The sequence below is a fragment of the Melospiza georgiana genome, chromosome 11 (genome assembly GCF_028018845.1).
Source record: "Melospiza georgiana isolate bMelGeo1 chromosome 11, bMelGeo1.pri, whole genome shotgun sequence".
In the NCBI taxonomy this organism is placed as follows: Eukaryota; Metazoa; Chordata; class Aves; order Passeriformes; family Passerellidae; genus Melospiza; species Melospiza georgiana.
The window spans coordinates 12,306,051-12,331,088 of NC_080440.1; the positions used below are offsets into that span (position 1 = coordinate 12,306,051).

A 25,038-nucleotide genomic window follows, 5' to 3' on the forward strand; every position below is an offset into this window, starting at 1 on the left:
GTCATGCAAAAGGTGACTTTTGACCACAATAATAGGAGCCTGAGGGAGGGAGAGGGAGAGGTGCCCCCTTGCCTTTTTTCTGCAGAGCAGGAGGCTGTGACTGCAGTGACACGTGGAATCTCTGAGGCTGCACCACTGATGGGGCACGAGATGGTGGCTGACACATAATCCCCACAAACACACCCTTATCAAGGGGCTGCAGCAGTTTTTCATTCAACCCTGAGGTCAGAAAAAAACATTTAAGATCATTTTCTATTTAAGATCATTTTCCAAACCTCTCTGGAGGGAGGACAGCTCTGGGGCTTTTGATTTCAGGTATGAAAAATGTAATTATGGATAATGATGCCTCTTGCTGTAACCCAAACAAAAACCTTTCTGTGTTTCATGGCTGGTCCCTGTGCCCTAAAGTAAAAGAAGGTTTCTGCTTTCATTACAAAACATATTTGTATTTCAACCTGTAAGGCCTTCTCATCTGGGAGCTGTCTAGTGGCCAGCAGTCTCTCCTGCATCTGGTGTTACTTAGCCAGTAATTTTTCTTCTGTGTTGCCTGGGGGCCAAAAGTACTCCCCAAAAGGCAAAACATGGGTTAAAATTGTTTAGAGAACAAAACTCTGTTAGAACGTTTTATTGGAGTCCGGGGAAATTACTTCTAAAATACATACACATAATATTAGCAGGAATAATAGAGTTTTTAAAAGTTCACTGTAAAAGTAATGATGTTTCAGATGAGAGCCAGCATTTCAAACCCATCTGTATGGAGATGACATCAGACACACTGCTTATGTCTCCACTTTTGGTGGTGTGAAAGAAAATACTCTGCTACACGTACTTACCTTTAGCCAGTGTTTGCTCAACTTGGACAGTTTGCTTGGGGAACTGCTTGAACTGAGAAAGCTTCACCTTCACAGAAAGCAAAAACTGTTTTTTTTTCATTTACAGGCTTCTCAGCTTGTATCAAAACCACCCTCTTGATTGTCAATCTGTTCTGCCACTATGACACTTAAATCCACTATTCTATTTAAATTATGATAAGGTGAAAATCAATCTAGGACATGGTAAATGCAAGATGTGTCTCAGCAGACATCTCACAGTGTTACACTGTGGATGTTTAGGCTCCCCTGGTTGGCATCAACCTTCCCAGACAGTTCAGCGAGGGTGGCAGTGCCAGGGTGGGCACTGTGGAGCCACGCTGGTGACCCTGCCCTCCCCCTGGGGAGCACTCCAGCTGAAAATGGAGATGTGGTTATTCCATGTGCATCTCTTGGAGCAGCAGCCAGGTCTCATTTGTCACCTGGCCCTGAGCAGGAGCCCAGTGTGCTGTGGGCACTTGTGGGGACAGCTCAAGGAGCTGCAGTCCCTGCTGATTTGGACCCTGCCGTGGATGCACTGGCTCCAAGCACATCATGCATGGCTTTGAATTAAGGATACTTGCCACTGGTGGCAGTTTCTGCTGGGAATGGGAGCTCCTGAGCAGTGTTCCCATCTGCAGAAAGGTGCTGTCACCCACAGTGCAGAGACAGGCAGTGAGGAGGGGATCTGCTGGCATGTACACTAAAGCCAGCCTGATTTCCACATCATCTTAAAGAAAGGGTAAAAAATCTAAGTGATAAGAACAGAACAATGACATCTGAGTAAACAGCACTAATGGATGTTTCCTAATTCCTTAAGCTCCCTCCTATGTTTATAAATGAAAAAGAAACATCCAGACATTTCTAGTATGAGATCTCATTTCTTTTTTAATCAGAAATACCCTGAATACTTCTCAGTTTCTGTTTTCAGACTGTTTGCCTTCTCGCAGGAATGACCACCTAAAGCATTTATCTTTTTATTAAAAATACATATTTTCATTAAAAAATTACACTGGAATTTCATTCTTATTCCAATCGTATGCCTTTTTTTTTCACATGGGTACAAACATTTTTCTAAACTTAAAAAAACCTTTCTCAGAGGGGGGTGGAGATATGAAATATTTTTAAGATGTAGTTTGCTTTGATTTCCAAAGAATTTGATTCCAGTGCTAGAAAGCTGCAGAAAGTAATCCCAGTGAGAGGAATAACCAAGAGCCAGGTTATTCCTAAGGCTCCAAGACCCTTTCAAGTTGGTCTGAAAACCTCATTGTTAATCAAAATAATTGCATGAGAACCAATCAGGAAATCCTGAAACATTCAGAATGAAACCTTGTCATTACAAATTCACCATCATGGCTAAAAAACAGATTATCTCTGTCAAAAGCTGTGGGAAAGTTTGCTTTGTAGCAGTAGGGGCAGAAGTAAATATTTGCCCAATCTGTTTTGTTTATCCTAAAAACATATATACATGTACAGAGTTTCAATTAAACACTATTTTCTTTCTCCCCATGTGCACATCATTTGAACTGCCCATGTGAGGAGCTTTTAAAGCATCTCTCCCAGGAGTCAGGAGATGGCTCCGTGCCAGGGCCTTACTCACACCATGACGCCATGGCCGGGCACGTCGCATTGCTTTGAATTTTAAGCCTCACTTCTTTGCTCTCACCTCTGAGTCCATTTAAACATAGCTGGCCCCTTGCTGTAATTTAAAGCAATCTAAAGCAGATGCACAAAGTGCCACTGGAAACATAGCCACAGATGGGTTGGTTTTGCTGGTAAATGCCACAGCTTCCCAAGGCTGGTGATCGTGGGGAGCAGGTGCAGGAGGAAGGGGTTCAGGTGTGAGCAGGTCTGTTTCACCAACATGCAGGTTCCCCAAGTTACTGTATTTAAACCACTTAAGAAATTGCATATTTTCTTGAGGAAGAGTGGTGCTGGGGATGTCTGAGCTGCTGGAAGAGCTTGAGGGGACACTGGGACAGACCAAGAGTTCAAAACTCAATACAGAGTTTTACTGCCCTGTGGGGGTCATAAGCCCCTCTTGTACCTACCCCAGAACCCTCCATGCTGACACCACTTTTGCAGGGACACAGGCAGAGATACAGATGTGAAAGGTCTCCAGCCTGGGCTGTCCTTTGCAACAGCTGTTTGCAAAAGCAGTTTCAAAACACTTTGTTTTGAAAATGAGGTCCACGCTTATAAACATGCCATTTAAAAATGCAGTAATAAAAAAAAAAGGCAAAGAATAAAAGGAAAAAAAAATCCAGCCAGTGTTTGAACCCTCTGAGTCCTTTTCCCTGTGGCAACAGTGTTCAAACAGGTGAACAGGGAAGAAAAACAAAGGCTGAAGAAAAAACAAATGGTCACCACATTTCAAAACACCTGGTGGAAGTGACTGCAGCAAAAAATCATTCAGAACATTTTGGAAAATACCTGAATGATGCCCATAATCCACTGCTGCTGCAGAGGGGGCTGGAGACCTCCAGGCACTGCACCCTGGGACCCACCAGAGCATCCACTGGCATGCTGATCCCACTGGCATCACATGAAAGTGCAACAATCCTCTGTGAGGTATTAAGATCATTTCAAAATCTCTTCTTGCATGAAACAACTCACAGGAAAACAAAAGCACAGCTTATTTTGTCCAGATTTAGTAAGTCTTAGATCTTTATCTTCTCAGGGGATCAGAGTCCTGGTGCTTCTCCCACCCAAGTCATTGGGAATGGTGCCACAGGCTCCGGACAGTAACCAGACCTTATCCTACAGGCTTCCCTGTCCAGCTGGCACCTTTTCATTTCCAGCACCTATGGCAGCAATAGATTTAGCAGAGCTGGGCAGTCTCCAGGCAGAGCAGTGGGACAGGCACCAGCCTCCTGTGGCTGCACAGGCAGGTGATGACGCTCAGTCATGAAGGCTGCAGGTCCCTCCATGCCCCCAGACCTGCTGCTAAACAAACCTGTGCCAGGATCCCTGTGGTGGAGGATGAGCTGGAGGGGGCACCTGGATGCCCTCAGCCCCCCAGGCCTGAACCTGTGGTTGGGGCTTTTCTTCCCTGGCTATGGGTCAGCAGTGCAGGTGAGAGATGTGTGCTAGGAATGAAAAATCTGCCATTTTGGCCCTGCTCTCCCTCCAGGTCCTTGCAGTGCAGTGAGAGGCTGTCCAACCCAGAGAGCTGCAGCCAGGACTGCACACAGGTTTGCACATAAACACCACTACTTCCATGTGAGGAAGACAACTGGTTTGACACGAGGCTCTGCTTCAGAGTAAGAACTGGTTGCAGTTACAGGCTGGTCCCCTGAATGGCTGGATTTCATTTTCAACCAATTTCTGTCAGAGGTAGCAAGAAACCTTTGTAACATCATGGAAACAGACACATCCTGTGTGCATCCCCTACCAGGACCATCATTTGTGGTGTCCTGAGGTTGTCCTGTGCCGGGCCAGGAGCTGGACTGAGTCTTTTCCAAGTTATGATATTCTATGATGCTATGACCAGGAGCACTTCCAGCCACCCACCCTGCTGTGCTGCAGCACCTCACTGCCATCACAGGGCACTGCTGGTGACCCAGCAAAGCCAAATGAAGCTCAGACTGGCTGTTTATGCCTCCACATACACAGACATGGGGCTGCCCCAGGTGAACGGGCAGAGCTGTGCTGTGCTGCCAACCAGGCAGCTTTGTCATCCCAGCCCTCGGAAAAAATGGAGAAACCCAAAGGAAGTCAAGGACACCTTAAGAGAGAAACAGAAAACAATGGGGAGCTCTGCTGGGAGGGAAGGAGTCCAAGGAGCGGGATTATAGATGAATAACATGTGCAGCGTAATTAATCTAGATTAGTTTTGTTTTATAGCATTAGCAGCCCGCAGTCGCAGCATGCGGTGCCGCGGTCCCGCGAGTTCCCAGCGCTGGTCGATGGCTGGGAGAGCTCCAGGCCCAGCCTCAGCGCGCAGGAAGCGCTGCCGGTGACTCACCGCATGCTTGCTCAGAGACTAATGAACTAATTCCGGCACTCCGGCCCTTTCCACGGCCCCCTTCCATTAATCTTCCAGTTAAAAAGTGCAGCAGTCGCTCAAGAGGGAAATTCCCACCGTGCAGCGTGCAGAAGGATTTTGCCGGGAGCCCCCTGTGCTGACCTCCCTGGCAGAGCCGGGAGCCCGAGCTCCCCCCGGGCCCGGCAGCGCTGGGATTGGCGGCCCTGGCTGGGACTGGCGGCCCTCGCTGGGACTGGCGGCCCTCACTGGGACTGGCGGCCCTCGCTGGGACTGGCGGCCCTGGCTGGGACTGGCGGCCCTCGCTGGGACTGGCGGCCCTGGCTGGGACTGGCGGCCCTGGCTGGGACTGGCGGCCCTCGCCGGGATTCGCGGCCCTGGCTGGGACTGGCGGCCCTCGCTGGGACTGGCGGCCCTCGCCGGGACTGGCGGCCCTCGCTGGGACTGGCGGCCCTCACTGGGACTGGCGGCCCTCGCCGGGATTCGCGGCCCTCACTGGGACTGGCGGCCCTCGCCGGGATTCGCGGCCCTCGCTCGGTTCCCGCAGCGCTGCCGCGGCTCGGGATGCTGCTGCTGCTCCTCGGGGTGAAATGCAGAAGCAGATCTCGTCCTGCTGCCAGGCAGCTCACAACATACACCTTTGTTCCCATAAAAGATTCCCCTTGGCATTTTTGGGCCAAAATTCCAATTTCTGCAATAGCAAGTTGCCCATCTGAAGTGCTGAGAGCCATCCTCACCTCCCTCCCAGCCTCCCTCCCGCTCAGACTCTGCAGAGTTGGGGTTTTGCTTTCCCTAGATCACAAATTGCCACATGCTGTCCCATTACCAACAGCATTACTTCTAAAGGGCCCATGTGTCAGCTGTGCCTGGAAATGTATTAGAGCTTTCCCAACTGCAAAGAAATGAAGCACAGTTAAAAATTGTTCCTTAAAACTCCTGAACAGAAGAGCTGCACAATGCCAGAAGCAGGAGGAGAGCAGGGGATGGCGGAGACAGGCTCTCCTGGAGAGTGATGTGAACAGAAATTGATCCAGGCTTCCCTTTTCACCCAGGACAGTCTGTATTTAACATTTATCATCATGTGGAAAATACCTAAATAATTCCAGGGATGGCAGAGATCTGCAACCACAGACTTGGGGAATGGGACAAGCAGTGCAACTGGGGACTGGGGGTCCAGTTACCACACAGCTATGTTACTACATCCTTTGTTTTTATTTATATTTGTATTTCTTCAATATAATAGAATACAACTTATTTTACATAATGTATACAAACTATATCACAGTGCTTTACAGAGCAAAGCATGAATTACATGGTGAAAACTGAGAGAAAAATGACATGGTCCTCTGCTTTGCCAAGCCCCTTCTTTTCTCCCTGTTCCAGGAGACCTCCCAGGACACCCTCAATCTAGTGGGGACCTCCCACCTGACTAATTCTTGCCCCAAGGTGAATTTGCTCATCATCACTGTGCTCTCCTCTCTCTGGAGCACTGGCAGGGCTGGTATCCCAAAGAGCTGTCACATTTAACCTCCTTGTTCTTATCTCCTTTTTCTCACAAGACAAGCAGCAGCTCTTTCTTTCGAGCAACATAATTACTCTGAAAGTAATTACTGGAAACTGAGGGAAACCCCCCATCATTCTTTTCTCCCAGGATGAGCTATTTTTCCCAGAGCACATGGATGGCCCCAGATAAACCACTGGGTTTGGCAATGCTGTTTGCTGCATTTCTGAAAGCAGTACATCCATCACAACTCCACAGCACCAGAGCCAGGGTGGGATGCAGACCTGGCTCCTCCAACAGACTCATTGTAGCTGCTTTATGAACACAGAAAACAAAAAACACTCACAACTGGTGTTACAGGATACTGTAAATGACATTGGATTGATGTCTCTGAGACCTGGGAATGAGAGTACTCACTCTGGGAAATGGGAAGGTTTTGGAAGCTGAGAGAGAGTGGGATTGTGGACAACGGGAGCTGAGGGTCACACACACCACAGAGAAATGGCAAGGACAGACAGAGGGAGAATGACCTTAATGCCAGATGAAAAGCTTTCAGAAGTGATCCCTGTAGGAATCCTGAGCACAACACACACTTCTGTGGATACACAGACTTGTAGAAACAAAAGGAAGGTGCTGGACATGGCTTCCCTCAGGCCCTGAGCTACTGCAGAACATCACATTGTGAAACAGGGCACTGTTTTAACACATACTTTTAATGAGTAATAAGAATAATAAACCACCCATTTTCCATTCTCTAACCTAATGGAAAAAAAATGTAGAAATTCCCAGCATTTGTACAACAATGTCATGTCCAGAATGATCAGGATCCCTTTCTGCAACAGAAAAATGGAACACACCCATGGCAGAGCTGATGACAATGGGCAGAAAAAGAGCAAAGACAGACACGTAGGAGCAAGTTTCCCTACAACACTTAAAATAGAAACATAGGGTAAAAATATATTTTATGAGTAGGAAAAAGTGAACAAGAAACCCAAGTTTTCCTAACTTCAGAGTCCAGTTCCTCTAATAATCCCTTTTATTCCAGATCCACATCAATGAATCAGAATTTGACCTAAAAGCTTTGCAGCAGGAGAATTAGCCAAATGCTTGAATTAAATATTGCTTATAAAAATCTATTTCCTTTTCTTAACAGCAGATTTTCCAACTGGGAAAAGAGCTTGAGGCCCACATGCTTTCTAAATTTGGAGAATTAGACACTTCTCTCTTAAATCCCATCCTTCATAATCTGGAAAAGATACAACTTTACACATCAAATTATTTTCCAGGAGAAACTCAGCAGGATATTTCCTTAAGCAGGAGGATTTCTCTCCATCTAAATGATTCTTGAACAACCTCTTCATTTCTGACCACACATCCTGCAGTCATTGAAACCACTGTGAGCATGATGGGATCTGCTGGCCCTGGTGGCTGTTTGGCATTCCAGGGCTTCCTCCTGGCCAGGACCTGGTGCATCTGCTGGGGCTCTCCTGGGCCCAGTGGCCAAGGGACAAACCTGCCTTGCCTTGGCTGCAAGCTCAGTGCTGCAGGGAGGTCACTCCAGCAGAAAAAATAAATACCTCAGACTCTGCCCACAAAACTGCACTTAGCAAGAAAGTCCCAGTACAACCTGACTAAAAAAAAAAAAACAACCCATGTCCCTTTCAATTTCAAAATTCCTTGATATTATTTGGTTATAATCTCCGGAGCAGAGCAGCCATGGCTTGTTGAGCACACATGAATGAACCCTGTGCCATGGCCTCGCTCACAAAATAAACACATTGCCAGATCACACAGGCCACACTGGCACAGCTTACAAAGCTTCCAAGAAGTGACTAAGACTTAGGGGATAGGACTGGGTCCTATCTGACTAATTTTGCTTTTAATCACAAGCTTTTATCTCTACTGATGAAGTTTGGGCATGATGCACAACGGATAAAGATGGGAACTGTAATCTCAAACAGTCTAACAACAAAACATTTATTAAATGATGCATGAGAAGCTTCTTTTCCAGAGAAGCATATGACTATATTAAAAAACATTTAAAGTCTAAATAGGACTTGGGTTACTATATTAAGGTCCTATTTTTTAGCCCATCAATCATCCCTGTTGGCTCAGCTTTGAGCTGCAGCCATTTCTCAGCCCATGGAAAGGAGCTGTATCCCTACCAGCAAGCAGAAGACCATCAAGTTGAACTAATGATGGAAGCTTTGCCTGTGGGAAATATAATAATTTACATTTCCGTATTGGTGGCACAACTGGAATATGTAAGTAATGGTATGAGTGTTTTCTTGGACTAGTTTTAAGATTACTGCATAAAAGGAAACACTTTGAAGTTCTGGCAAAAATCAGAACTGGTAACTGGTGGTTTTATGTCCTGCTGGGCCTTTCAGAAGCCATGGGCATACAGAACAGCAATTAGGTCAAGCTTTCCTGTTGTTCCCAAGAAATGTAAAAACATTTTTTGAGAATTCTTCCTTACCAAGAGAGGAAAGGAGGCAGCTCCCCCTGCATCACTGCTGGCTTGCAGAGGGTGGCTTTACACAAGGAGTCTGTGCTCTACACCAGGCACACAGCAAACCTGCAGTGAGCCCCTCACTGGGCTGTGCACACACACACAGACTCTTCCTCTTCTCCTCACTCTGCCTTGCTCCAGCCATGGCAAATGTGTCCTGCAGGCTCCTCCAGGAGCTTCTCTGACCCTCTGCCTGGGCCCTTATGTTCTAGCAGAAACAGGGCCATGGTTCCAGGCAGGATGACAACACAGACCTTCCCAAATCCCCAGCACTGATGGCACTCCATTAAACAGCATTTCCTGCACACAGGATTCCTGCCTGCATATCCCACTCCCTCCCAGAGCAGTTAAGACACATACAGCAAAATTCATCCATGAGTTATTTTGGTGGGTGAACAAGAGCCAGAGGGCAAGACACAAAAAAAAAAAGGGGGGGCAAAATACCAAGAATCTAGCATGGCACCAGTTATCTTAAATTAGTCTTTTTGCTTTACCCCCCCCCCTTGCTTTAATTGCATCAATATTTTTTAATGAAATATTTATCACATCTTACCAATGAAAACATGACTCAATTTTTTTGCAGCAAAATACGAGGCACCAAAAAGCAATTTCCTAGGATCTCTTGTTCATGGCATGCTAAGTCACACTGAGTCCTGTTCTAGGTGTGAAACAGATGTGTCAAGTTTTGAAGGACACAGAAGATCCTAATAAATACCCACAAAACAGCTGTTCCTCAGAAAGTGCTATAAGTAGATATAAGGAGCACTGAGATACTCTGGAAAAAATAAATTGTATCCTAAGGCAGTGATGCTTCAAACATGTGCTGAAGCCCATAAAAATAAGTTAAAGGCTGTGTTGACAGACAGGATGAAGGAAAAATCTGTTTCTGGGATTAGTAGTTACAAAAGGTCTTCCAGATCCTGGAGTAATCACTGGATGAAATTTCCAGATGGTTCACCAGGATCATAGTAAGACCAGGCAAGAAACACACATCCCTAAAGTTACCAGGCACAGCAAATCTTCTGGATAAATGGTATCTCAAGGATACGCCTGAGAATCATCACATGAAGGTGGCACCCAAAATCTTCTCCAAATGAGCATCAGCTTCTCCCAAACTGGTCCAAATCTCCTCACCTTCCTGGAAGCAGGAGGAGTGAAAGCTGCTTGCCCTGCATGTCAGCCAGGGCAGCAGCCCTGAGCCCTGGGCACACTGAGCATCTCTTTGGGGCCCTGCTGTAATTTGGCCCCAGTGAGGAACTGGTGCATGTTTGTGAGATGCCCCAAACCATCTCCCTTCTGCCAGCTGGTTTTATAAAGCTGCTGCTTTGAGATGAGGGTGAAGACACTTGGTAAGCTCAAAACAAAGCACAAAGTGCCATCAGGGAGTCACCCCTCCCACAGGGAGCTGGAAAGCCACAACACCTTCAGATGGGATCTTCCTCAAATTTAAGTGTGAACCTCAGGCATTAGAGAAGTGAAACCTGGCAGAAGCCATGAAAAGCAAGCTGGTGACCTCCCCAGAGCAGCTGGGCAGCACCAGAGCCTTTGGCAGGGCCAGCCCAGGCTGATGGGGACAATGGGAAAAGGCACCGAGCAGAGCAGAGAAATCAGGAATCTGAACCAAGGGTTTGCTGAGCCAGCCCAGGCTTAACGCCAAGGAAAAGTGGCAACAGATTCTAGACAAGGAAGGTTGGGGAAATAATGTCCTGCCCCTGTAATGCAACATTTGCCTTCATTCACGGAGGAAACAATTCAGAGAGGACAGAGGGTCTCTGGTTTGGGACAAGGCTGGGGGACACTGGGCCATGGCACCTCCCAATGTCCCACAGCTTTTAACTCCAGCCTGTCCCATGATACGAGGCCAAGTTTGGAAGCAAATTCACTGGAAACAATCACTAATGCTTGCTAAACACTTGTTAATTTCTAAACAAACAAACAAACCAAGCCAACCCAAAGAACTTTCAGCCTCCTGTCCCTGCCTGACCAGCACAGATGTAGTCACTTCCTAACAGCAAGAAGAGGCACGGACACATGTCCCTGCAGCAGGGCAGGTGCTAGGAAATGGGGAGCTTTTGTCTACTTCCCTCATGGTGATTCACTACAGGAGCAGTTCTTCTCCGTGAATATGGCACAGAAAATCCAGATGAGGAAAAGCAGGGTTTTCTCTCTCCCAGAGGCAGGTCCATGCATTGCTGCTCATGTGCAGCTGGCACAGAGGTGGAGCCTGCCAATCTGCAACCCTTCCCTTTGGAGAGAGTGATTTCCCATTCAGGTACAAAGCAGATGCAGGAACCCAGCCAGGCCAGAGCTCTTGGCTGCTCACTGGATGTCTTTAAGAGCTGAATGACAAGCTGTAGAGCAGATGTTCACCCCTGGCAGCAGCTCAGCCATACTGTGCTCTATGGTTTTGCTTTTTCCAGCTCTGGCCAGAAAGGATGCATATTTCCCCACACTGTGTGATGGAGAAGAGACTGACCCTGGCTGTGGTGGGATTTTCTAACACCAGCAAACTCCCCCAGAAGGGAACCAGGTGCTTTACTGGCAGTTCAGCATGCCCTGAACACCATGCCCTGGCTGACTGACACTGAATCCCAGGAACAAGGCAGCCCTTACCGTCACTGGATGGGTCAGGCACCACTCACAAAAGGCTTTTGGAGGAGTGCAAAAGCAGATTTCTGGAGAAGCTGAAAGGGGACAAAAAAGCTGAGTCTGCTGCTCTGAACACTCCCAGCAGGCTGCAAGCACCACTTTTCAAATAGTTTAAAAGGAAAAAAAAGTGATTAATTTTTGCTAATACATGACAGTTTGAGCTGGAGTAAAGTCAGATTCACAGAACTTATCTGACTCAGGATACAGCATCTTTCTTAAATGTACACATCTGAGGATGAATCATACTTGTCTCATAAGGACACTTCCCAAATTTGCTCTCCTGTAACTGTTCAGGGTTCCCGTTCTGCAATAGAAGATGATGTCACTGTTTACATAAATAAAGGCAATGGTGCTCAGATCAGATCTAGGAAACCAGTCTCTTTGCTCTTAGTTATCAACCACAAGTACTTTCTTTCAAGGCTGGGGAGTGGAAGAAGTGGCCAGGGCATAAATAGAATCACAGACCAAAAAAAAAGGTGCAAAAATGACCCAAATCACATACTTGACACAGATTTCTTTTGTTCTTAGAAAACTGGCCATGTTAAAAGTGATGTAGCTCTCATTGCTCTCACTCTGTCCACAGCAGGGAGATTAAACTTATGCACAGGAGAGTTGCAACTGAAAAATATTGTCATTACACTGAGCACAAATAAGTTTTTCTTGAACATTGAGCATGCACGTGGCCTCCCCTCTCCCCCCAGCTTACATTTTATGAGATTTTTGACAGTCAGAGAAAACTCTCCTTCCATATGTTCAGGATGTTAAGATTTCAACCTCTTTGCAGCAGGAAAATAAAGTCATCTTCTTTGCAGTGCCACAGCAGCGGGCACACACAGAGCACTGAAACAGGAAGGCATGAACTGATCTCTGCCAAGGCTGAAACTGCAGGGATCCCGGAGCAGGTCGTGTTCCTGTCATGTCTGCAGATGCTCTGTTAAGGACTCCAGGGACATAGAGCAATTACTAGGGTTTGTTTCTGCTTTCCAGGAGCAGTTCTGTTTAGGAGAGAATAGAAAGGGATTATTTTTACCTTATAGTTTGGACTTACAGGGTGTGAGCTGAATTTTTCTTCCCACAGAGAGACATCATGAACAACTCTTGCAATGCCCTGTAAGGGGGCTGTTCCTTCTCAGCAGAGCCCCAGAGCCCCAGGGCTAATGAGGGTGACAGGCAGGGCCCAATTAGCAGCACAGGCACAGGGATGGTTGCCTTTAGGCCACACACTGAGTCTAAAGGTTTTTTTCCTTTTGTTTTGGGGGCTTTGTTGGTTTGTGGGTTTTTTTTGCTTTAAGGCTAGAAAGTTGACATCTGCTTCTGGTAAAATTAACAAACTATTTTATTTGTCAGTAATTTAGATTGAAACAGTACTGAGAACTGCATTGTCTGGGTCTGCAGGATTGTAGGAAGTATCAATGAAGCATTTTCCACTGGCATGTGTATAGAGAAAGCAACATTTAAGTGAAGATAATTTTTTCCATATAGATTATGTACATTGTTATACACAAGTGAGAATTAGACAAAACAAAACTAGAACAAAGATTCTTTTAAGTTGTAAAAGGATCTTTGTCTCTCAGCCATAGGGATGGCTCAAGCCAAGCTCCATGGATGAGGCAACGATGAGGCAACAGATGCATCAAAGGCATCTCACTCCTAGGACACAGTTTAGCCAAGGCAAGACAGCCCAGGGGACTGCTGGCACCACTGCCAATCTTGCTACAGCACAAAGGAATTCCCAGCTCTTACCTTCTCCTGATGCAGCCAGGCTCAGGTGCACCCTCCACTGTGCCCTACACAAGTCCTGGCACCTGGGCCAGCAGAGCTGCTTCCAGCAGGGGCTCTGCCCACCCTGCAGTGGCACTGTGCCCCCCTGGCAGTGTACCCAGCTCCAGCAGGGGCTCTGCCCACCCTGCAGTGGCACTGTGCCCCCTGGCAGTGTACCCAGCTCCAGCAGGGGCTCTGCCCACCCTGCAGTGGCACTGTGCCCCCTGGCAGCATACCCAGCTCCAGCAGGGGCTCTGCCCACCCTGCAGGGGCACTGTGCCCCCCTGGCAGCGTACCCAGCTGCATTCTGCAATGTGGTCTCCACCAAACCCCATCCCACCACCTTTCCTGCAGCTCTGACTGCCCAGACCAAAGACTTGGCTTCCTGGACACCAGTTCAAATCCCCTGGCAGCTCTTTTATTGTCCACCTGCTCAATGCTGCAAACACAGCTCCAGGTCACCCTCCTGTTGGAATGGGCAGGAGAAATCTTGTGCATTTGGGGCAAGGGAAGCCCATGGACCTGGCTCTCCTGGAGGAAGGTGCCCTGCAGGGGTGACAGGAAGCCTCAGGTCACAGCAGCCCCAGGGGTCAGTGCCAGGAAGGGGAGAAGAATGGAGCAAGCTTCCCACAAGGTTCAGGCACAGGGCAGGAAGGCAGACATTGTCTGTGAGGCCCCTTTCCTGCACAGTGTGTCAAACATTAACCAGCACCTTCCCTCTCACTGCCCCAGGGTCACACAGGGCAGCTCCCCCTGCCCCAGGCAGCCACTGGGGCTCTGCACCACACCCTGGCTCAGGGAACAGGCAGCAGACACCAGCAGAGGATGGGGATGCTCTTTCAAGGCTGGAAAAGTACTTTTCCCCTCTGTGGTCAACCCAGGAACACCCTTCCCTGACCCATTGACCCTTCCCTTCCTGATGTGCCCCCTACCCCATGCCTCTCCCTTGCATTGTGTGGGAACATTGCCCAAAACATGCTGGTTTCCCCTCGTTTCCTTCCTCTCAAGACACCTGGATCTTCCTCCTGCAGGCTCCTGCCACCCCTCATGCTGATAAAGGCCAGGCCAGGGGTTTATTGTCCAGGAAACCAAAACCAACCCAATATCCAGCTCAGGGCTGCTGGGGAGCCATGCTCAGGGACAACACAGCCACCAGGGCCCTTATGCTCTGAGGGTGACAATTTATTTCAGCAAAACCACCCTGACATATTTGAGGAAAAACAGAAGCAGCAACTACCAGCAAGAACACCCCCAAGAAGGCTGTAGGGGAAGTATTTTCCACCACAAAACATGTTTTGAAATGTATTTGGATTTGGTGATTTAAGTCTCAAGCTGTTAGTAGAAGAGCCCTGCTTAAACAAGTCAGTTTTGCATGCATTAAGCAACACAGCACAGAAACAAAAAAAAAAAATCCTCTCCAGCTTCAATGCCAGGTAAAAAGTTATTGGGAGGCAGCCAATATATTTGGGGAAGGTTTTAAACACCCTCTTTCAAACTAAGATGCCTCAGCAGAGATCTGTGCACACAGAACACATCACAAATGGCAACTCCAACTTCACCCTTCTCACACACTGAATTTTAAAAGCTTAAAACACCTTTATCTAAATCTCTGTCCTGTTAAAATGCATTGAGAAGCACAAAGCTTCATCCCACTCAACCAGAACGTATGGATAAGTGGAGTTCCTCGCTCTGCTACACCAGCTTGTTTCTGCTCCATGACCACTGGATTCAGAAATCCATGCAAACACAGCTTTGCTGGTCACGGAATGTGCACTGTGAAACACAAACTGATCACAGAACAGTCTGAGTTGGAGGGACCCACAAGGATCATTGAGCCCAACTCCTGAATGAGCCATACAGGGACCAAATCCACAACCTTGGTGTAACTAGAACCTGCTCTGAGCAGCTGAGCTGACCTGCCCCAGAATCATTGCACAGTTTGGACTGAAAAGGAACCTTAAAGATAATTTCACTTCAACCCCCTGCCATGGGCAGGGATACCTGCCATGAGACCAGGTTGCTCAAAGCCCCATCCAGCCTGGCCTGGGACATCCACAGCTTCTCTGGACAACCTGTGCCAGGGCCTCACCACCCTCACAGGAAGAATTTATCCCCAATATCCAAGCTAAGTCCATCTGTTGCCATGTATGCTGGAGTCTAGCTGAAAGCCAGCCCCACAGGGCAGAGCAGAGCACACTGAGATGCAGGAGACAGACAGACAGACAGACACTGCACTCACTGGTGGGCATGCACAGCCTGCTCAGATGGGTGCAGCCCGTGCTGGGCTTCAGCCCTGTCCCACTCTGGACACTGCAGACCCTGAGGCAGTGCCAGCACTGTAAAGCAGCAGCCAGAGCACAACAACCCACCCCAGCCTGGGACTGCAGAGAGCAGCTCTCAGCTGCAGGGAGGCAAGGCCATTGTGTGTGCCTGGCTCTGCAGCACCAGACACAGCCCTGAAAGAGCCCTCCTGACCCTGAGACCTCCCTGGACACAGAGCTGAGCCTCAGCTGCTTCTGAGCAGGGGAGATTCCTGCATGCAAGACTGGGCAGCCACAGATGGTGAAGGACTGGCCTTTCTCACTCATCAGTGAGCTTCTTTTTATGGCTTCTCAGCTTTCAGTATGAGGAGCAGGAAGAGTGAAGTGCTGGTGTTTGCAGGCAGTGCTAACAGGATGTGACTCTGCCCTGACTCATCATCCTCTTTTCTCCTGAAGAGGAGAGGGCTGCTCACACCTGGGCCATGGACACCTAGAGCCACACTCATCAGCACAAACCCACTGCTTCCCAAACTTGCACTTCAGAGGCTGCAGGAAGCGACCTTCACATCACACAGCTAGAACTTTATATTTTCAGAGGATCCTCACAACCAAAAGGACTGAAGGACTCCAAAATGCCCTCAAAATTTAAAGAATAACACAGTGGTTTTCTGAGGAGTGTCTGAGCTAGCAGGATTGCACTGAGGTATTAAGTCCAAGAAATTAAAGCATTAAGCCACACAGCTGCAGAATATGACTAAATACACAATTATTGTTCTCTATTTTACACATGAAAACTTACCATGTTTGAATAATCTCCAGTGAAATGTATTTCATGGGAACTGGAAACAATTTGCATTAAATGAACCAGATGAACACCACTGTTAGTGAGTCCACGTGCACACGAGCAGGACTGAGGTGCCTCAGCTGAGAATTATCTCTGCCAACACCGTGGCTCATCTTCCATCCTGACAAACTTACACCAAAGATTTCCCTGATACATTTCCCTGCCCATCTAAGGCAGTCATTCAGTAGCAGGGATGTCTCACAGGCTCACATTCCAAGCAGATGCAACATCCTACACATCTGACAAAGCAATTCAGTTCTCACCAAAGAAACATCCCAGAAGGGCTCATTCAGATGGAATTCTTCCAGTATTTGTTTTTCAATTACTGGAAGAAACATCACTGTGGGGTAAATGATTTTTTACCACTCAGTACATTTCAAATGAGACACACCATATAAGACACCAGATTTTTTTTTGTATTTGTCTACTAAACATCCTCCTGAACAAGGGCATGGATGTGCTAAGGCACACCCTCACTTGCTGCAAAGGCAATCATGTAAAGTAATAATATGCGAGAGTGTTAATATTTAATGTTAATATTTATAATATGTTCATATTTATTTATTTATGATTGGCTGGGACATAATTCTTCTAAAGAAAAATTACAGTTCAGGGAAGTCTGCAGGGGAAGGATGCAATATACAGCACAGCCACACCAACATCTGGCCAATCCAAGGCTGGAAGTGCAATTAAAAAATTACAGAGAAATTGCTGCAGGCTATGTCTTTGCTTATGTCTCACTGCAATAATTACAAAATGGAAAAAATAAAAAAAGAACAATAAGTGTGTCTTACAATGGCAGCTACAGTTGGATTCCAGTCAGGCTCTGCAACAGAAAAACTGCCAGTCAGCTGTGGCTGCTACACTTACAACAGAAACACCAAATGCCTTGAATATCACACCCAGTGAGCCTGGAATATTGACACCGCACCTTTAGAAATGAGCAAACTTTATCACTCCCTTTTACCTGTAGCATTACTCAGGAATAAACTCATTCAGGGTCTAAGGAAGAAGCTCTGCACTGGTGTTGGGAGACAGGAATTCAACACAAACTTGTAACACATCAAGTGCTACCAGGAACGTCCCATGAAGAGCAGCAGATATATTTATCACCTTTTTAGGCTTCCTTCCTCCCCCCCAACCATCTACTGCATCTGGAAGAATGTTTTAATGCCAATTCTGACTTTAACTTTTTAAATTGAAAAATAGAAGAGTTAAGTTACCTGGGTCTTACACCAGGACTTACTGCCTGCCTGGAGTGAAGCCATGTGTACTTAAACTGCACCCTGGGGTGGGATCCAAACCACACAGTCTCCAAACAGGGAGGAGACTTCCCTTCCTCAAACTTGCTGAAATTATGTGAGTGACTCACTGAATGTCCTTTTCTTGAGTCAGCACTGAAACAGAACTCCAGAATTCCCTTTGATTTACAGTAAAGATAAAATACTGTAGGATTGTTGGTCTTTCTTAAAGGATGATCAGTGACTGCTCCCCTGAGGATGTCTCACCACTAAACCCACTTGACTCTTGCACAAACCAAGGCTGCATTCCTACCCCGTGCTCCAGCCCTTCCCTCCCTGGGTTCAGACCTGTTGGAGCCCAGCTTTACCATGTCACACAGAGGAGGGAAGGTCATGTGGCTGCAAATCCCATTTGCACAAAGTAAACAGGTAAATAGATTCCAAGTTTGAAATCAGTTTTAATAAATTCATTAATTAGCAACTTGTCTTCTATCCCAGTAAAGCAGAGTGTAGCAGGTTCAGAAGTTGGGGATGCTGAAATTTGGAGTTAGGCTGAATGAAAGACTATGTACAATACAAATCAGCTTTCTGTTGTGATGTAAATTTATTCTCATAATTTTTACCATTTATTCATCCCAAAAGACATATTGCATATTTGGAACATTTTTAAAGAAAGAGCCACTGTATTCAAGACAAGAAGTAGTTTTGTCACATCAAAACTGATGACATACTCAATAAAATTATTTTCCAGAGCAAGAACTCCTTACAAGAAATATAAATAGAATATAAACTTCATAAATGATCTAGCATGAAAAGACTAAAATAGCAAATTCATTCCATACTGAAGGCAGTACTTTACCATAGTGTGTGTGCGGTGTTTCTAAAAAAAATAAATCCATGTCCCAACAGTGGGCACTGAAACAAATACAGGTAAGCTTTTGGTTACATTTTATTCCAATAGAACAGAATGAATTGATGACTTCACTCTTTTGTCTCAGTTTACTGTCTAATATGATCAGGTAATAAAACATTGCTTTTAGTTTAACCCAGGCTTTGGATTTGTTCATCAGACACGAGGAAGGGATGACACACTTTGGCAGCACATTGGCATTTTCAGTGTCTCACCTGACATAACACAGGAACTACCTCTCCCTGCCAACATCTCCACTCCCACAGCTGAGAACCATTTACCCAACAACCTCAATTACACCCACTCTCTCTCGTGGCCACAGAACACCAGTGCCCATGTCCTGCTCCACCACATGCAAGCACCAGCCCAGAACAGCACGGACACACATCCACATCCCTCAGTGCCTTGGGGCTGGGACACAGCCAGCTCTGGGAATGATGCTCACTGAGCACACCGAGAGATTCAGCCACTGAACAACCTGGAATTTGAAATGCTTGGAGAGGAAAGTGTCAGAAATGTGCAAACAACACGATGGGGCTGAGGGAAGACAGTAAAATGTCTGATCCTGGGAAAAGGACTGGCTTTGCTTCATTCTAAGATGTAAGCAAATCATAGAACAACCTACAGGAAGCAGTCAGCAAAAGATTCAAGAATATAAAATAATTCATACCTGTCAAAGCATTTAGAAAATAAAATTCCCCTTTTCAAAGTTTTTTAAAAAATGAGTTTATTAGTGTTATTAAACCAAGACTTCTGGAAATCATGACATTCCAATAAAAGCGATCACTACACTACTATCACTGTTAACTAATAATGTAGAACAACTGTCAGTTTGTGAAAACTAAGTGAAGGAATTATACTATGAATATTTTCCCTATTGTGCATGAGGGATCAGCTTTTCTCTCACTACTGTTCAATAGTGTATGATCAATAGTCCAGAATAAAGCTTCAGGAACCATCCCTATAAAACCTAAAGGGAAAAAAACCTCCTTCAATGCTGTGCTGAACAGTGATGGGAACAGGCTGCTGCTTGGGCCTGCTGCCTCCAGTGGTTTTACCAAACAATATTGCAAAGTCAGATACCACAGGGTGCACCTCATACTGGGGTGATGTGAGGAGTACAGTGATTTGATTGACAAGGTTAAATCTAGAAGCTAGAAGTCAGTGAATCCCCCCCAAAAAAAGTTCTGGCAGACAATCAAACAAGAAAACCAGAGCAGGATATAAAGCTTATTGTCTATTCATATGATGTTAGCAGGGTAATAACTGTAAGGACATGTTCTGTTCTGGCATCTACACATTTGCAAAATTAAAAATTGTTTAAAAAGCTGACAACAAAAACTAGAGGGATAAAGAAAAAAATTTAACAATTCATTCATATAAAGAAATATTGGAAGTTATGAACATGGTATGTCAAATCCCTAGATCAGAACAAGATTTGCAGCAAAAGAACATCCTCCAAGAGAGATGTATTGGAGTTCCATTTTTGGAAAGCAAAGCAAGATGAACTGAAACAGAGGATTGGGGATTGGTTTGGGGTTTTTTTGAGAGAACAGTAGTTGCTCACGTACCTTATCTAGAGGTCACTGATCCTTTTTCTGAACTTCTCAAAGCAAGAATTCTTTTTTTCTAACAAATGCTGAACTTCTTGACATTCTGCTGCTGCTGCTGAAATCAGACTGAAGTTTTATGACTGTGTGATCCAGATTAATAATGAGTTCCCCTTACCTTTGCAAATGGGAACTTGAGCTGTAATGTCCCTTCCCATCAAAACCTGTGTTTCAATTGCTGATTGACCTTCTACTGCTGGGAGCCTTTAGTCAGACACTGGTAGCACCCAGCTTTCAAGCAGGAATGGATGCAGCCTCTCTCTTCCAAGCAGAAGAACTTGGCTCTGGTTGGACAAACCTCTGCTCACTTTCAACAAGTTTCTACAAAGTAAAAACCCAGGAAGGCCAGAAAATAATCCCCTATACTGCAGCCCAATTCCCCACCAGAGAAGAAAGAGTAATTCTGTGTTCACAAGCACGTGCAAAGAGGGACTGGGATGAGCAAATCAGCTGGATCTGGGGAGTTCAATGCAGCTGTTTGCAGGAAGCAATCACTCTTCAAACAGACCCAGAGGTATATGCAAGAGAGAAGGAAAGAATATGGCTTGTAATTCTGTTTTATGATCAATTGCTATTATTAATAGGAGACTCAAATAGGGGACTCAAAATTTTGAGGCAGTTGCTAATGAAACACTAATGGTGGATGAACAGCCAGAGGGGTAAAAGGCCCCTGGTGAAACCTGGCCAGCCCCACTTGCAGAGCCAGTGCAAAGGACAGTGGCTTCCCAAAAGCCATAGTGGTGACCTGGTGTTTTAGAGCACTCAGATGCTGCTGGTGGAATGAATTCGGCAGTGGATTTGTCATGGAAAAGATTCAAGCCAAAGAAATGATTCTTGCAAGTGGCAGAACCCTATGGATTAAGGCAGGAGACATTCAAAATCTTACATAAAGCACACAGAAATCTGGAACGGGTAACATACTTCAGAAGACTTGATTAGAAAAATAATTTAGGGATATACCCCAAAAATACATGCACAGGTGATTGATTACCTTTGCTTCAGCTATCAGTTATCTGATACTAATTCTCACTGTTTCATGAGAACTCTTGCAATAGATTGTGCAGGCTCACAATTCTCCATTTAGCACCAAAAAAATCCAGACATTCTGCAGAAAGGATGAGGCAAAGACTCTGGAAGAACGCATTTAATTCAGCTACAAGGAAAATCACACTATATTTTGTACATATTTGTATTTTTAAATAAAAGGCCTGATATTGTAGTCCCCACATAGGTAAATTCTTTGAGAATTTAAAAAAGGTGCCTCACTCAAGACACCAGGACAAATCTGAAGAAATGTTCACATATTCTAAGATTTATACTAAATCTTCCAAATTGAACTAGCAACTGATAAAACAACTTTCTAACTTTGCTACTATGAGGAACCTTTTTAAAACCTCAAACTTCAGTGCAAGCTCAGAGCACTTGTTTTACAAGTGGAGCATCTCACACGTGTGAAAAGCTGCTTGGTATAGAAACTCCAAGGCTCAGCTAATCAAGCCTAACAAAAGAAAGAACCTAAATATGAATGTAAAAGAGCACACACATTTACCAATAAAAAAAGCAATAAAAACCCAGAAAGGTTTGTGCAAGGAGTCCTTGCAAAATAACTCCACTTGGTGTTTTAGTATCAAAGCACTGAAGAACAGCACCTTCCCAGTTACCCAACCCTTCTCCAGGGATTCTCACAACAGAAGAGTGAACTGTGCATTTGAGCTCATTCCTCATCATTTGGAACATGCAAATGCCAAGAACTCCTGGAAAAGGCACTGTATTAGGGAACCACAGGTATACTTGTAAGCACAAGCCCCCATGCAACGTGTACTATGCACTGTGTATAGAATATAAATATGCATACATGCATGTAAGGAAATTAGAAATATTCCTCCTTTAATACAACCATGTTCAGCCTCAAACTGCAGCTCTCTGACGTGCTAAAGACTTTGGAAAACACAACCTTTGTCTTTAATACAAGGACAAATGAAGCCCCAGGCAGACCTGCTGTGCAGGAGGGCCCCCCCAGCTGCCCCCAGGGAACCTGGCACAATCTCTGCTGCCATCGGGGAGGGACCCCCGGCTCTGCCAGGCTCCACCTCCTCAGGCTACCAGCAAAGGAAACAGTAGCTGAAACAGGGACAAACGGGGAGTTTGAGATGCTGAAGAGGTGGGGAGGCAGCATCAGGCCCCCTTCCCCCTGCAGGGCTTTCCTCTATTGCCCAGGACCTGCTCCTCCCAGCTCACCACCCCTGCCACGGGCACATCCACCCTGCAGCTCCAACACCTCTTCCTCTTTCTCCATGGCAATATGCTCCCAAGCCTTCCAGGACTCTCTCCTACTCCACTTCCTTCTGAAAATCACAGACAGAGGGATCAGCTAGACCAAAACTTAAACCAGCACAAATGTGAAATAAAAGGTAAAAAAAAAAAAAAAAAAAAAAAAAAAGTCTTTTACTCTTACTGGACATGCTGCAGACATTGTGCCTAGTAACTGTGGCAATATCTAGTGCAAAAGAAACTTAGCATGAATCTCTTGTTTTCAAATGACATTCAACTCAAACATGCATAGGGAGAGTAAAGTTATTTTATTAAATCATGCACATCACGTGTGTTAGTGCAAATAGTTTAATCTGTACTCCAGAAATTCTATTGTATTTTTATATCTTTACAAAATAGATTTAAAACAATTAATTACTTAAAAAAATGTAATTCTGAAGTTAAGCATTTCAGAACAATATTTGCAATAACCTATATACAAGAGGTACTAAGTACCACTGGCATACGAGTGTTCTGTGGTTGGGTGGCTTCCTGCAACTGAAAAGGATGAAAAGGATGAAATGAATGAACTAAATGACAATAGTTATTTTCTACAAGTCACTTGTGGACTACTTTCTTCAACTAATAATCCTCCCATTAGCAAATCCCACGTAACTTAAGATAGAACCTTTAATTAAAGGACAATGACCTTAAAACCTCACAAAGTAAATTATATACTAAATTTCTATTTAAATATTTAAACTATCTGTCGATTGCCATAACATTCTTTAAAGCCAATTGAATTGCTGAGATTACCTCCCTATTTTGAAGTTTCCTTTAGCAGAGCCATATCACTTTACCATTCTTTAACATATTATTTAAGTCTTTAATAAACTTTTTTGACAGAACTGTTGAGCTGAACAAGACAACTACTGTCTACATTTAATTCAGCACTAACTACAGTGATTCCCACCACAAGTCAGCAAATAGCAATAGTTATAGTACTTAGATAAGGAAAATAAACTTTGTAATGGGGACCACTGCATCATACTTACAGCCATGTGATAAGGAGCCACAAAATTTTACTACCAAATTAAAATCATCTTCACCTGACAATGCTTCATCAGGTATATGATTCCAATTTTGTAGTATTTTATGTATCTAGATTTTCTCAGCTATCACAGACGTACTGTAGCAGTTCTCTTAATAAAGTTACGTCCACAAAAGCTTATTCTAAAGAGCTTCTCCAGCTCAAGTCAGAAGGTATCAAATGACTGAAAAAATAAACTGATACATGTGATATGTGAGAAGGTATTCATACTTTTAAAGAAGGTATCTCTTTAAATATATGAAATTTAATAAATTACATTCAAACTAAAGTTAACATAAGTTGAATCAATGCACTGTGTCCATCAAATGACCAAGTACTTGCTCCCAGAAACACCTCAGTTCACTCAAGAACACACACATGCTTACACTCGCACACGCGCACACTAAATACTTGAGGCTGGTCTTCACCATCTGCATCTCTATCTCTTTAAGGCTGGACATGAATTGTGTTTATTCCCAAAACCCATTAATAAAGCAATCCTTATGAAAGAAAAATATGCTTCCTTCGAAAGGCGTAGTAAGAGAATTTTCTCATGTCTTGTTCCCAACAGCTCAGTGACTAACAGCAAGTAAAATGATACACTAGTTTAAAAAAAAATAGATCATACTGAAAGGCACTGAGCATACTGCATCTGTTTCCCAAGTATCTGCAAGGTTACTTGGCTTGGATGTCCAAATCAGTATTTTCCTTTTAAGTCTAGCAATCGGATTCTAAAGTCAGTGTCCACAACCCTAGCCATTATAAATAATTTGGTACCAAGAAGCCTGCTTTAGGCCACCATTATAGTATTCAGAATCCCAACATACTAATTTAAAACTTGCATGAAGTTGTAAGCAAAAATATTGCTCACAGAATGATGAATCACAATTTTATTCCCTCTTTATAGACAGATACATTTTATACAGTTTAAAGCAAATGACCCTACTGCTGTTCTCACGCAGAGCTGTGCTGTATTAAGAGGTAAAAAGGAAGATAATTAATCTGTTTTCCCTCAGTATATGAATGTTGCCAGCTTCTAAAGGGAGGACGGTGTATGGATTCAACAACAGTTCTCATGGAGAAGCTCTGGTTAGGCCTGGGTACAGCACCACGGCTGTTACAGCAACCAAAGCTGCCATCACAGGCATCCAAGGCCATTGTCTCTGTGTGGAGAGAAAAAAGAAATCAATATCATATTTGTTCTAATTCATACTAATCAGTTTACCTGGTGGTTCCTGCAAGTCCTGAGTACCTGTTGGCAGGCATCACTACAGTGTCACCCAGGAGCCCTGTTGCAGGCTAGTCCTGACCTGGAGCACCACAGCAAACCACGTTCCTCTAGCACAGCAACTCCACAGCTCTTGGGGACTGAGGATGGGCTGGAGGACTCTTGGCAGCTCCGTGTTCCCAGCTTTGTTACTGCACACACCTCAGAGAAATCTGCCACTGAACGTGCCAAGGCTTGAGACGTTTAAAGCATGGCTCAAGGCTACACAGAGGTTTATGCACATCTTTAACTTTTGACTGTTTAAATCCAAATCTGTGACTTAGTTTTAGCAGATCCTAACAACACCAT

General features: G+C 45.1%; 1 protein-coding gene across 22 annotated transcripts in view; it reads right to left on the minus strand.

Moving 5' to 3' along the window:
- Window positions 1-6,032: 6,032 nt before the first annotated feature.
- SLMAP (sarcolemma associated protein) overlaps window positions 6,033-25,038 on the minus strand; it is a 90,265-nt gene continuing 71,259 nt past the window's right edge. For 12 of the 22 annotated variants that reach the window (XM_058032168.1, XM_058032167.1, XM_058032169.1 and 9 more), the window contains one exon: window positions 6,033-12,490. Coding sequence is in view for 9 of the 22 variants with exons in the window: in XM_058032162.1 (XP_057888145.1) it covers window positions 24,536-24,625 (90 nt within the window). In the remaining 13 variants the exon portion in view is untranslated. Of the gene's footprint in view, window positions 12,491-18,182; window positions 24,626-25,038 lie in introns of those variants that run through there. The other 10 variants (XM_058032162.1, XM_058032170.1, XM_058032160.1 and 7 more) reach the window with 2 other exon arrangements.